At 40.4% G+C, this 14014-nt stretch overlaps 2 protein-coding genes and 1 pseudogene across 3 annotated transcripts in view; all 3 read right to left on the reverse strand.

Moving 5' to 3' along the window:
* Positions 1-6388, reverse strand: part of LOC110042957 (uncharacterized) — a 13504-nt gene extending 7116 nt beyond the window's left edge. Inside the window, exons 1-2 of one of the 2 annotated variants that reach the window (XM_089286970.1) lie at positions 6012-6388; positions 161-301 (exon numbers count right to left, since the gene is read on the reverse strand). In XM_089286970.1, coding sequence (XP_089143096.1) covers positions 161-301; positions 6012-6270 — 400 coding nt within the window. In that variant the 5' untranslated portion in view covers positions 6271-6388. The remainder of the gene's footprint in view (positions 1-160; positions 302-6011) is intronic. The other variant, XM_089286971.1, reaches the window with a different exon arrangement.
* A 1084-nt stretch (positions 6389-7472) lies between these two features.
* On the reverse strand, positions 7473-8552 carry LOC149114441 (uncharacterized; annotated as a pseudogene).
* Positions 8553-9958: 1406 nt separating this feature from the next.
* Positions 9959-11391, reverse strand: LOC149114442 (uncharacterized). Its single transcript, XM_089287728.1, has 3 exons — positions 11134-11391; positions 10549-10795; positions 9959-10402 (listed from the first exon to the last, which is right to left on the reverse strand). Exons 1-3 carry the CDS (start codon positions 11389-11391, stop codon positions 10146-10148), a joined length of 762 nt encoding a protein of 253 aa, XP_089143854.1. The 3' UTR covers positions 9959-10145.
* Between the last annotated feature and the right edge of the window lie 2623 nt (positions 11392-14014).

The raw sequence follows: 14014 nt of genomic DNA on the forward strand, positions 1-14014 counted from the left end.
CATTTGAATTGTCACACACTAGCTAGGTTTCACCCACAGACTTTAAAGTTAGAACCACCTTGTACAGCATAATAAACAGTACCACATGAAACTACCGAAAGTACAGGAAGGTCCCACATCTGCTGTTATAAAAGTTAGCACATTCTAGTGCAATTCGTACCTCCTCCAACTATAGCTACGCCGCACTCTAAGAAAGTTTTGTCACTGGGGACGGTGGTCGTGGGTGCCTGTGGGTGCCTGTATGTGGTAACAGGAGTTGTAGGTTTTGCAGTGGTGGTTGGTTTTTTTGTGTTCTCGCCACCTGGTAGGGTAAACAGAAACTCATTGATATAAATTTGATGTTCCACAGTTGTTTGCTTCCCGGGGAACGTAAACTCGCGGGTGGACTCCCGTATAAAAATGACGGGGGGTGCTCGTTGTACCTTTCAGGGGTTTATAACGCGCATTTGGTACCTCTTAGGGTGTTTATCCTCAAAAGGTCCACAGCGGAAGCTTTTGCAGTACCTTTGGGTATCGAGCCAAAAAAAAATATGACAGGATAATGTGTTGACTTGTGCAAGAGTTGGTAACTCTTAGGGGAGAAAGAAAATTCAAGCCACGCCAACAAAACAGGATCTTGGTAGCTCTTACTTTCTTAGAGGCTCTTTACAAAATTTCCGACGAGTATCCCCGTCTTTTTTACATTGGAGTCCCTCCGGGGGGCGTAAACTCTACTGATAAGAGAGAGCTAAAAACCCAGACCACAGTGGAAACAATTGCCATGCATACATGTTATTTCTTTAAGTTTCTAGCAAGGGGATGTCAGCGGTTTGTAACTCGGGGTCAGTATCGTGAAATTCTGCCTCGCGTAATTAGCCAATCAAATTCTAGGATTCAGGATTCCGGACCGTTGAGATGGGCAACAGATGGAATTGCACAACATCGATCTCTTTTAATTACGTTCGACAGAACGCAGTTCTAATCGAGTTTTCCTGTATGTATCTTTCTATGGACACCAATTTCCCTCCCCCCCCCCCCCCCCTCACACACAAAAAATTATTCAGGGGCGAATGACGTAATCTCCATTTTCGTCCTTCTTTCTTTCGAGTGTTGTGCAATATTGCGGAATTTCGAGTGTTTAGACAGCTTACTGTGGACTGTAGTGGATAAGCTGTTTATTTAAAGTTTGAAATTAGTGTTAACGGCATTTAAAAACCTTGCAGACATGTCTTCACGAAATGTGTACGACTTTTCGTACGAACAGAAAGCTGTAGTTTGGCTGTGTGTTTTGTGCCCTCTTCTCTTCGACCAAAACCAACGCTGCTTTTGAAATGAGTTTTTTTTTTTACTTCGCTGGCCTAGATTTCTGTGCGCAAAATATGTAACATAAACCCAACGAAAGTGTTTACATGGGAAAAGAGTTCAGCTTCCACAGGATCACTTTGGTACACCAACATATCCTTCGTTTCATTGTTTCGGAAGTGAAAATGCTTATTAACTGTTTCCCTAAAGCCAAGGCGATTCAAAGTCGTATTCGTAAACAGAATAATTGTCTTAGACTTGGTGCTAAAAGCACGTCGTCTCGCATACCGACGGAACAGGCATCGTTTGTGTCGATTTACACGGTCCAGAATCGTAGGTTTCCGGTCAGTATAAAACAGGACTGAGGACTACGGACGGCGGACTGCGAGGTATAAAAGGCGGATAAGCATTTCGGGTTGGGTACAAAACATGGACTCGTGTTTAAAACGCGGACTGCGGACTAAATGCGACCACCGACAACAGTCCGTGTTTTATACTGACCGGTCGTAACTAATATTACGTAACACATGTACAAATGGGAACAAACCCTCTCGTATATATGTGCTTTGCGATCAAATCATTTGTTTTCGCCCCTGCTGGAGGGAGGCCAATTTCAGGCACAAAATGCTGTTCCGATAATTTTTGCTTTACCTACCAATGCACGAACGCACTCTTTAATCTACGATTTCTACTAGTGTTATGGTCATTTTCTGACCGTCGTTCAGGAAGGAGACCCACGTTCGACATGGCTTCCGTGGTTTTACCTTTGTTTGCCACACGGCAAATCACGTGGCAACCGCGTGACATCTACACGCAGCTAGGCACGAGAGGGCGGCGAAAATGACAACTCTCATTGCGGTAAATTTTATACTCTAAATTCTATTATGCTCGCATCGCAAAAATGCCTTACAGAAGGATAGATTTTTAATTTCGACAGATTACGGGCACATTATACTCGCGGAATGTCACCTTTGGCGGATCAACTCAGATCACGTCAGATATGTACAAACGTCAGATATCTACAAACTTCATATAAAACGTTCCTATCGGAAAGAAAGTTCATCTGCCTTAGATTAGAGTTGTAAATGTTCAATAGTAGCCTCCGAACAGGCTCCCGGCGAGGACGGAAAAAAATTTCAGCAAGCGCGAAACAGAAGAATTCGGAGAGCGAAGCGATCGGGGCGGGGACTTGGGAGCCTGTAGACTTTGTTTTTGATGTGCCTATCAGCCCTTAGCCTGCGAATTCTTCGGGTGTCTGGAAAACCCGAATAGCGAATAGCGAATAGTCCCGAATAGTGTGAATAGTTTCGAATACTGCGAATAGTGGCAAACAGTCGCGAAAAGTGGCGAATAGTGACGATTAGTCGTCAATAGTCACCGCTTTAGATCTAATATAAAGCGTTAATTAATTATCCAAATAAGCAACAGAATTTCAGTGAATTTATTACCTTTTCTTCTCCGGACTCAGGCTAGTAGGCTGTCCATCGCCGACATTAAGAAAACAGAAAACACAAGGATAACCTAATAAAGACGTATTTACGCTTTTGCACTAGTTAAAACAGAAGAAATTACGTTTAGCAACACCTTTTGTCCTGATAAGCGTCTGTGCTTTTTAGCGGAAAAATCCCATCCTAAGTTGCTACGAGGTTGATTGCGAGATATTGAGTACCCTATTTGTTACTATTTACCACTATTTGCCACTATTCGAGACTGTTCATCACTATTCGCACTATTCGCTGTTCGCTATTCTGGTTTTCCAGACACCCAAATTCTTCCGTTTCGCGCTTGCCGAAATTTTTTTCCGTCCTCGCCGGGAGCCTGTTCGCAGGCTACTAAATGACTCAGAAAGACCCAGAAACACAGGTAGATAACAGCACATAACTGCTGATATAGTATTCGAGTAACCTGTGCCTGAGCGAAGTGAAATACCATTGGTCGAAATGCGGGAAAGGCAAGAAAACTATCAATCTATGATGTTTGATGAGGAGCGATTAGATCCCCACGGAGTCGGTAATTTACGGCACGTTCTCACAATAAAAAACAAGTCGTCCACATTTGACACATTTGGAGTCAGAGGAAGTGTTGAGTGCCCGTATTACTGATGTTTTAACAAAGTTCCGGCCTATTTCTGGTTAAATTTTAAACTAAAGAGGGAGCGGGAAATAGCAGTTGAAAGTATGTTAGTGAATCAGCAGAATCAAGACGTACTTGTCGTGTTGCCGACTGCATATGGGAAGAGTTAATATCCCAAACGTATGTGATTGCAAGCGGGCAACGAAACAAGACGAAGGCGTTTGCCCGTTTGAAGCATCATCAAAGACCAGACTGCCAAAGCAAGATCACTAGGAATCAAGTGAGTGTCCTTGCTAGACATAAACATTGACGGTTTTTCTTCGGCAAAACTTTATCAACAACGTATATCCCGGGGGCGGGGGCGGGGTTGCTCCCAAAAAATCGGGTGGTGGTGTGCGGCCCGCCTTCCAAAGTTCTTACCCTATTTATGACCAAAATCTACGATATTCCCTACCCTATTTATGACCTGACCAAAAATTCGAAACCCTATTTGTGACTTAACCCTTAAATCAAAACTCTGTTTCAGACCTGCGTTATAATTAGTTCCCTAGTTCAGACCATTCTTAAATTACCGTAAACCTAATGTGTGAAGGGCTTCTGCTGATTTTCTTTTCGATGATGAAAAAATAGCTTCTTCTTAACAACATACCCATATCAAGGCTGGAGTGCAAAAACCATGCCCTATTTCTGACCAAAATAGCCAAAATCGGCTAAAATCGATACCTTGTTTATGACCAAAACAGCTGAAAAACCATACCCTTTAGGGCCTAGCCTGCGTAACTCAATTTAAGCAATTTAAGCGCGCTAAGAAAGCGGCGAAGCCGCGATAACTATCGGCGAAGCCTCAAGGAGCCTAGGAGACAGACAACTGGTTCCTCACGGCTTCGCTGCTCGTTTTCGCGGCCTCACCGCTTTGTGCGCTCCCGCTCAATTTGCTTAAAAATTGCTTAAACTGCCAGTTACGCAGGCTATTTAGGGCCGCACATACCTATATTGCCCATATAAGGGAGTACCCCCCCTCCTCTCCCCCGGCGTATATCGCGCCTGCATGTTGTTATGAAATCTCGAGAAATCTGAGCTGCCGAAGTTCATACTTCCGGTGAAAATTAGTTGGCTTATTATTTTTTCTGCGGTTTCCGGGGTGGAAATGAAAGATTTGCAGAGATCAATGCAGGCTCACTTTCTTGTCTCGCGGCTTCGCCGCTCGATTTCGCGCTCGCGTCTACGGCGCGCGCGCTTGCGCTCCAATGCAGGCTCCAACGTGAACCTGCTCGCAGGCTACCTTTTTGCGATAGATAAAATCAAAATTTTAAGTAGCTTTTCAGCTTTATGAATCAGGATTTCTTCATAACAGAGGATCTCTGCGTAAAAAGACACAAAGATCATCCCCGGAATCAATGACTGAAACAGCACGTCTGATACTACACAGACATTTCTGTGTAGTTGTGTGCCGTGCCAAAAACAATAAGATATTATGATAAATTTTGTAATGTTCCGTTGTCTCAATTACAAGGCCATTACTGAAATTTTATACCGCCAGACGGTACTCTCCTTAACAGTTTACAAATCAGTTCACACCTCGAAAGAAAACATCACGAACTCTATTTTACGTACTTGTGCCCTGTTTTACGAAAGACTTCTACTGCATTCCTTGTGTCAACTATAGCTTTTTACAAGCGAAAACATTTCCTGTTTTCGTAAATTTCCCATTGATTTACTGTAGTTACAAGAGGAAATTGTTATGCACAGAATACATGTTTTTCGCTGTATTTATGCCAAAAACAATCAATTCCTAATGATATTTTTCCGTTCCCTAAGCGATCAATAAATCACTTCACTTCGAGAGTCGTTGTTAAAATGTTTGTGGAAACTAAAATGTTATTTACTTGATACTCAAGGGCTGTCAAATTGTGTTTTCTGCGGTAAACGTCATTGCTTCAAGAGGAGAATTATTTCATTTTCTTTAAGAGTAATGTTTTGCTTCCTAACCTGAAAGAACTATACTTTCCCGGTTCAGGGATCTATTGCCGCGCTTCCCTTTGTAGATGGCATACGTTACATTTTGAAATTTGGTTTATAAAGTATAAGAGTATTGAATTGCATTCCGATAAAAACATTGACACTTTTCAAAGAGTGCAGTGCAGATACAGACCAAATTAAAAAAATTCTCTAAGATGTTTGACCTCTAAGATTTTGATAAAAGGTTGAAAGGTTCTAGAACTGAAGCGCAGAACATATCATAACACGCAGAAAGCTCTGTTTTGCGACACGCAATTCAAGAAATTGGCGTCTTACCCCAAATTTAGGTTGTGCAAATTCGTTTCATAATCCTGAGGAAGTTCGCTATAACTTTTTCCTTTTCCGCCTCCAATCCGCATATGTTATATTATTCCTTCAGGTATGTCACTTTAACAGCAGTTCAAAATATCTGCTAACATTCAAATCCACACGGAACCTCTTAGTATGTCAGTTGAAGTAATATCTTTTTCTTAACCCGGCGAGTAAAAAATAGTCTCTCGTGAATTGAAGTGTTCACCTTAAGTAAACTAGTTCTCTCTTTTTTGTTGTAATTCATTCATCATTTTATTATGCGCCCTATCCACCACGCAAACGAAACATACGGCATTTACTATTTATGTATCATGATATTACTTTACCTACGTCTCCTGGAGAGTCTGTACTGCTTCTTAACTCCCTCCTTCCAGGTCCATACCTCATTAATAGAAGCACTATTAGAACAAAAATGAGCAATAGTATGAAAAGGACCAGCAAAACTTTCCACAAACGAACAGAACAACATTTCCTGCACAAGAAGTTACACCGACAGCGACATCTCCATTTCGAATAATGACGTTGGTTCGTTAAGTCGTATCCCTCGCTAACTGTTAATGTTTTTGTACTGTCGAATTGAGGCATGCCGGTGTGTTTCTAGTTTGGACGCTAAATCACGAAATAAACTTTGCTTGGCCTGCTGGCAGCATGTTTTTTTCTCTAACGGTCACTAGGACGAGTGTTTAGTCATCGCGAACGCAAAATGGTCGAGTGGGGAAGAAGGCGAGAGGTGCGTGCCGCGCCCATGTCTCGTCCCATTCCCCTTTAGCCAAAACGTGAGAAGGGTTTGGGACGTTCACCCACGACATGGTAATCACAACACAGTGAAAACACAATAGTTATACCGTGAAACGTTTGCCGTGAGCATAACAAAACTATTCTGCTTCTCGCTAGCTAAAAAATTGTTTCTTTATTTATCATTATTCGAGAAGATTGGTCACTGATAGCGGAAATCCTGAGCATTGACCTGTAGGATTTATATCTTTATTGTCGCGCAGTTTGTAAATACGCAATAATATCACCAGGTAAATATGGAAACACAATTAGTTACTCACGACGGTTTTATTTTTTAAAAAAAATGGATTTTCTTTTGATTACGTCTAAGAATATTAATGTCGTTATTTGGACCATCATTCAGCCACAAAGTATAGCCGTATTCTGCATGGCGATAAACGCAACACATACTGTCATGATTCGATTTAGTGCCCGGGGCGCCTATTTACTTTTGGTACCTTATGGGAGAGCGCTTTTTCGATGCAGGGCACTCACATGGACATAATAGTTGAGAAACTCAGACGAAGACCACTGCTTTTGTAATGCGGCATTACGTATGTGAGCAATTGAGGAAGGCAGTGAGGAAGGTGAACCTCCGTTGATACGTACTCTGACGGCGCTGGAAATATCATAATACTAACAGTAACCATTGGTTAGGAAGTGCAGGCGGCCATGTCTGTTGCGAGATGGAATAGGTATTGAGGACAACGTGGGAGAAGCGAGGGAGACGCGATGGGTTCCTACTGGTGATTTTATGCAGTTGCGTATTTTAGTTCCTTCTTAGATGCATTTGACGGTATTCTCATGCGAACTTGCGCCCTATAAATTTTAATCATTATTATTAGTATTATAAAAAATATGTTAATGATTAAAGACATTATTATTGTTGTTGTTATTGTTATTATTAATACTATTACTATATAATATTAAGAACAACTTTATTCATAAAACTATCAAACATACACTGTTTCAAAATAACTAATTTCCCTTTCTGTTTTATTTTTTTCATAAAAGTATGACGTATTTCAATAATCTCTAATTCCATCAAGATCCCCTCCAATATATTTCGTAAAATACAAACTGTTTTGCCCTCGCCTCACTTCTAACTTATTTTTGTATAAAGACATTAAAAAATACCTGGTCTGCAAATGTGTATTTAAAAAATGTACTTTCTCCTAAATTAAAATAAAAGTATTAAAAAGATCCTAAAACACTAATTCACAAGTTCACGCCGTTATTCACTTTCTAAAATTAGTGCACACACGCTTGGCTAACGTTTGAGCGGCAGTCATCAATGAAATCCCCTCGTGGAATTTTGTGGAAAGGCGTCCTGGAGTCTCTCACACATGTGTGTACCGACCTTAAAATCTCAAAGGAAAGCAATGTTCTAATCCAAGTAATACTGAGTTATGTGATAAGGTTCCTCATTCTTTTCTGAGAGCTTCTCGGGTAGGCGTTTGAGAAAGCAATTACAATCGGCTCCCATCCCACCGTTGGTTCCAAAAACTAGGGGAGTGAAAGATCTCATTTCGACGTCTAGCACCCTCTGTTGGTACTTCCGCTTTTTCTCCTCCTCCTGGTCCTTAAAGATTGTGAATGTTGCTTTCCCCTGGTTACACTTGGAGTTAACATGCGTTACTCTGACATCGAAAAATGCAGTAACTCCTCGAGACCAAAAGCCCCCTGCCTTCATGTCCAGTCTTGCCTCCGGACTTGCCACCGCGCTTCTGAGGTTGAATTGCTCATTATCGAGAGGTTGTGGATGTGGTTCGACTTCAACGTTGTGCAAACCTTACCAAGAATAAGGTAAGTAGGTTGCGAACGCTATCGTGTCTTTGCACCTCAAACCCTCCCTTTTTGCAAGACAGGGCATGGCTGGCGGTATACTTCTCACCACAAACACACTTGCTTGGTAAATCGGACAGCGGCACATTATAACTTAAACGCAGAGAGTCTCTGAATTCTTGTTTATTCAGCGCCAAGCCTTGATCAACAAGGGGCTCTGCGGTAAGCCACGAGCTCGCAACCTTGTCTTTTGATTGGTTGACTGACCGCAGCAGATCCGTGGGTAGAGTGGAATCAACACTTTCCATTCTCTATTATACTATTATTATTATTATTATTATTATTATTATTGTTATTATTATACCTTAAAAAATTATTGCTATTATTATTATTATTATTATCATTATCATTATTATTGTTATTATTATTATTATTATTATTATTATTGTTAGGGCTACTGTCAACAGAGGAAACCAGGTCGACATGGAAATAAATTAAAGGAATAATTCTTTCGGTATTTTAGAGGTAAGGCATCCAAAACGTAGTTCTTCCTCAACCTTGTGGCGAATGGAATGTAAATTTGGAAATGTAGGTCTTTGAGGGAGATAGGAATACCGCCCAAAAACTCTAAGAGGAAAGACAAAAACCAACAATAAACTCAGCGCACAAATGGCGTCGACGTAAACAAGAGGCACTTTAAATGGAAGGAAAATTTTATTGAAAACAAACGCAATTACTTAGATAAGGGTCAAAACTGTAGCAGGTGTCAATGTTCAAGAACAGTAAACAACGGGAACATGTGTACAAATGAATTATTTCGAAAGCCTTAGAATTAGGGGAGTACAAATATTGTACTTTTAATAAAATTAATGGCAATGAACGGCAAGTTTCTTTATGAGAATCCTAACAACATTCCATTAAACATTCAATTCTCTGATTTCCCTGAAAACATTGCTTGATACCTACTGTACTTACTATTTTACGACTTTTGAAGCATATTAACTGCTGCTAATAACACTTGGAGTTCATTTGTGTGGCAATTAAAATGCAGGTGTTGGGGTTGTTTTTTTGTTTCAGGTAAACGGAACCCACGACGACGAAGACAACCCTCCGGACGTCCCATGTTTTACTGGGAAGGCGAGAGGTTTGGTCAAACACACCCAACCATCCAGCAATGAATTCACCGGGAATTCTACGGACGTTGAAAAAAGGTGGGCATCTTAACATTTATCCTACAGATGGATTTATGCCTGCATGTATTCAGTTTTAATTAATCAACTGATTTATTTTTGGTTTTGACACGTATCCGTAGTGCCATCCTTCAACAGCTGAAGGACCTCAAGAGTTTGAACGACGATGGTGTTTTTAATATGAAGTTTATCTGAAATAATTCATATATGAACTGCGGTTATAGATGAAAGTGAAGAATGATCATCGCAGTAAATTTTCCAATTTAAGCAATTGGAAAGAAGAAGCCTGAAAAAATCAGGGCTTCAACGGGATTCGAACCCGTGACCTCCGCGATACCGGTGCGATGCTCTACCAACTGAGCTATGAAGCCACACATTGGGAGCGAGGTCAATTATTTAGGATTTTAGGTTTTTAAAGAATTAGGATTTTAATTTTAAAGTATTGTAAAGCGCCATGGACAATTAGTGGAAAATGGCGCTATATAAATGTATATTTATTTATTTATTTATTTAATTAATTGAGTTCATATCTTCCCGTTAGGAGTGAAATGATGTGAAGTTTATATGAAATAATTCATATATGAACGATGGTGTTTTTGACGAAAACGAGTTTTCCTCACAGAAGGACAAGCTGTTGACGGAACTGAGCTCTTTATAATTGAAACCAATTTCATAATTTACATGAATAGTAACTGTTGTAAAAAAAGGTCATTAACAATACTCTGCATGTCGAATATAGTTTTTGATTTCTTCATCCGTGACTTGAAGGAACGCTTCTTCAACCATAAGTTTTGGATCCATGCAAAATTGCCAGACTACATCGTTTTCCCTGATCCAGCTCTTTACTTGTGCAAAACGTTCCTGACACGGCATGAAATCAGGACGGTAGGGCGGAAGAAAAAGAATAATCGCTCCCGTTGCATTAATTTCGTCAATCACTGCTTGCGTATGGTGGATAGCCGCATTATCTAAAAGACAAATAAAAAGGGAAGAAATGAATTTATGGAAGCGGCCTATTTACAGTGATGTTTTTAACAGAGAATTTGGACCAGAGTGGAAACAATTATTTTACAATTCGATCATAAAACTAATGTTGCCAAAGATTCTCTTGTACCCATTATGACCACTGATCGCGGGTTGATTCCGTTAAATGAAAGCAAGTTGGGGCATAGCTTTTCATCCACTAAGTCTTCAAATGTTACTCCATTGACGTTCCCCTGAAAAAGACCAAGATCAATCATTCCTTCTGTGCGAATAATAGAAATGGCGGTTATGCGCGGTCCCCGGTTCTGCGCCGTACATTTCACCTCAGCTCTTTTACCGATCGGGCTATATACATATGTACGTTTATGTCTTTTGTCCTGATAAAATGATAAAAAAACAAACAAACAAAGTGAGAGCACTGAACGATTAGGGCTAAATAATAGTAAAACAGAGAACGAAATGCTGTGTTAGACGGCAACAAACGAACACATACAAATCCGCTTTCATCCAAGAACACCAACCGTCTCGGGATCCAGGAGACAAACATCAGACCTAAAAAGTACTCTGTCTGTTTCAGATCTTTGAAGGGCAATTGTTGTCAGCTTTAAGATGAGTCATTACAAAAATAATTATAAACAAATATGTTTTTTCTTCTCAAATTTACGTAAGCAGGGAAAAATCAAAAGGTAGCACTGACAAGAAATATTTGTCAAACCCTTTTTCGGCTAAAACGGTTCCGTTTCAAATACAGCAATATGCTCGAAAGAGCATGTTCTGACCCTGTCCGTTCGTAGATATTCCGTGCAATTTCTGAGAGAGTTTTTTCCAGGTGGTTAAGTACCGCTTCCATTATTACAAACTCCACGTGCGGATGCGTAAGAAGACTATTTAACGGTCGTCCCAAAGTCTCTGCTTTCACTTCACCAGGATTCAGGCATTTTGTTACGTAGCGAAGAGTGGTTTTTGGCGACATGTATAAAGCAGCCGCTACCTCGTCAACGCTGTGTCCTAAATACGCTTTCATCCATATTGCCAGCCATCTCAAGTCTTCGCTGTACGGTCGAGGCATTGTTCTGAGCTTTTATTGCAATTTATTGGATGTTTCCCAGACTACCTTTCGGCATTGTCGCATACGCTTTTACGCTTTCTTTGGACAACCTTTGTCGAAACAGCAGTATCTGTTTTGTGTGGATAACAGTGAACAGTCTTTCATTTGTAAATCACAAGTATCTTGTGATATATTCAGTATACACTAACTTATTGACCATATATGGATATCGTGACATTTTGTTGAATATCAAGGTAACCCGCCTTACGCTCACCTCGTTGTTACGCGTACGGCCTCTTTTTCTTGCCCCAGCGAAACGCCAATACATTTTTTTATAAGGAAACACTGTTAATGCGGCCACCTCGCCATATGAAAAGATTGAGGATGCTCGTCAGAAAATTTGAATTAAACCCCTAAAGGAGTCCAACCTAGTCGTGGCTCAGGCTTTCTTTGACGTCTAAAAGATACCACTTTAATCGGGATAGGCTCGATTACCAGCCTCTGTTCAGGAAGGGAGCCATCGCCTGTAGACAGGACTTAGGAGATCAGCGAAAATCGACATAGAATCAGAAAAAGAACGCTTTTTAATTTTTATTTCTTCGAGTGCACCCTAAAAGATACTTTGGCAGCTAAAAATAGTGGCCTTTCGTCATTAACACCCTAAGGGAGACCAGAATCGTTGATTTTTATCCCTAAGCGAGGCGACGAGCATCCCCGACCTTTTCATGTGGGAATCGCCCCCGGGTAGGTGATACAGTTTAAGGTCATGATTGCCATCATCTATTTCTATGAGTTTCTTCATGTTAGCAACATATCTATGTGCGCGGATGAATAATTTGAGTGAGGACCAAGAGGGAGAATTTTGTTCTCATGGAGGGGGTTAGTGTACAGTAGCCGCATTACAAAAACCTAGCGCCGCGAGGACCCTTCCCTGATGAATTCTTTTCTACCATGGTACCCAGTGCAGACCGTGCAAAGGTGGCCTATGATCTGTTTCACGTACGGACAGACCTTTTTCTTACATCTTAAGCCTCACATTCTTGTGAAAAATCCTTTGTCTGGAAACATCAGTACGAGGCTAAGGATGTACAAAGTATTATTATTCAAATTTAGGCACCATTTATGCAAAGGATGTATGAATGGCGGCAATTTCAAATTGATATTTGATTTTGTGGAGCTGCTAATTCCGTACAGAAACAAGCTATGTACAATTTTCATTTTGTAGGGACTTTGTTACTTTCTTGCACCATATACAGGGACGAAGAAGTAAAATGTAAAGCTGTTTTTGTGCTATAAAAATTCGAGCAATTTCGGAAGCGAATCGACCTCACTTCTGATCGGTTCTACTGAGATACGTGGCCCAAGGGAGTCGGGGTGGGAGTTAAGTACTTAAAACTATTAAAAGAAATTCTTTTACGGGGAGGCTCGGTCCCGAGGTCTAACCCCTCACTTGTAAACCACTTTGACAGAAAAGGTAACCCTTTCGTGCATCTGTTAATTAAAAAAGGTATTCCTTTCACATACTACTTAAGAAGAATTCATCCTTTTCTAAATCCTTCGAATGAAATTAAAGAACAATATTTCGGGAGAACATCAAGCATTACTATACCAGAAGAGATGTTAACCAAAATACAAGAATTTTTTGTTCAGTTCATGTTCTGGGGAAAGTCAAGGTATTCCGATTTCCCTACCCTTTCACATACCTGAACTTGTGAAATCCCTACCCTTTTATATACCCCCATACGTGGCAGGATACATAGCAGTATATGTTGACCAAAAGTCGTCCAAATTACTTAGAAATTCAACTTAGCTAGAGAAAGGGAACTTCATCGGCGATGTTGACACTATTTTATCGCCCGAAAGTCGCACATCTAAATTCCATACGAACTCTTACGTTTTCGAAGTGTCATTAATATGCAAATATTTTGCTTACATCATCGAGCTGTCCAAGATTCAGGCAGATCATAAGCGATACAAAATGTGATGCAAAAGACAAACTGTTGGCGTCGTCTTTTAAATGTGCACGTCAACGATGAAGCAATTCACTGAGATGGGTACCAGGGTACGAAGACCTTCCTTTTGAGAGGGCGCGAGTAGTGTTCGTCTCACCGGCATGAAAGAAACAAAATACGCCGCAGTAAATGAAAGCGAAGCTTGCGGATATGGGAGGATTTTTACGAGGAAACAAGGGAGCATTCCAAATAAAACGACAGGAAAGGTAAATAAACAATTAGCTTATAACGTTTAACCGAATTATATTCTGGTTGATATGAACAACATTTGAAAGCTAGATTAAACGTGTTTTTATTTCAAATGCGCGGCAAAGGCTTAAAAAATTCAAGATGTTTTTGTTTTCGATTTTCTGTATTTTGAACCTTAAATCTGATAATTTTAGTAAACGTCATGTCGACTTCGAAAAATAAATACGAAAAGTTATTCAAACAAGACTGAAGAAGACGGATCTTTTACAAAGGCAATGTATTGTTGCGGCTAATGTTTTCCTTGAACAAAGAACTATATGCATGCCAATCTTTGTCACGTGGGGGGC

Source organism: Orbicella faveolata, unplaced genomic scaffold (assembly GCF_042242905.1).
Source record: "Orbicella faveolata isolate gen_17 unplaced genomic scaffold, um_ofav_v1 contig_14, whole genome shotgun sequence".
NCBI classification, from domain to species: Eukaryota; Metazoa; Cnidaria; class Anthozoa; order Scleractinia; family Merulinidae; genus Orbicella; species Orbicella faveolata.

What these genes read in the sequence shown, in the direction of transcription:
- LOC149114442 (XM_089287728.1), bottom strand. Translation starts at nt 11,391, where the DNA reads ATGTCGCCAAAAACCACTCTTCGCTACGTAACAAAATGCCTGAATCCT. An exon ending in ACCGTTTTAGCCGAAAAAGG is followed by an intron (nt 10,796 to 11,133) that starts GTTTGACAAATA and finishes TCATTTTATCAG; the next exon opens with GACAAAAGACATAAACGTAC. An exon ending in GCGATCAGTGGTCATAATGG is followed by an intron (nt 10,403 to 10,548) that starts GTACAAGAGAAT and finishes TTTGTCTTTTAG; the next exon opens with ATAATGCGGCTATCCACCAT.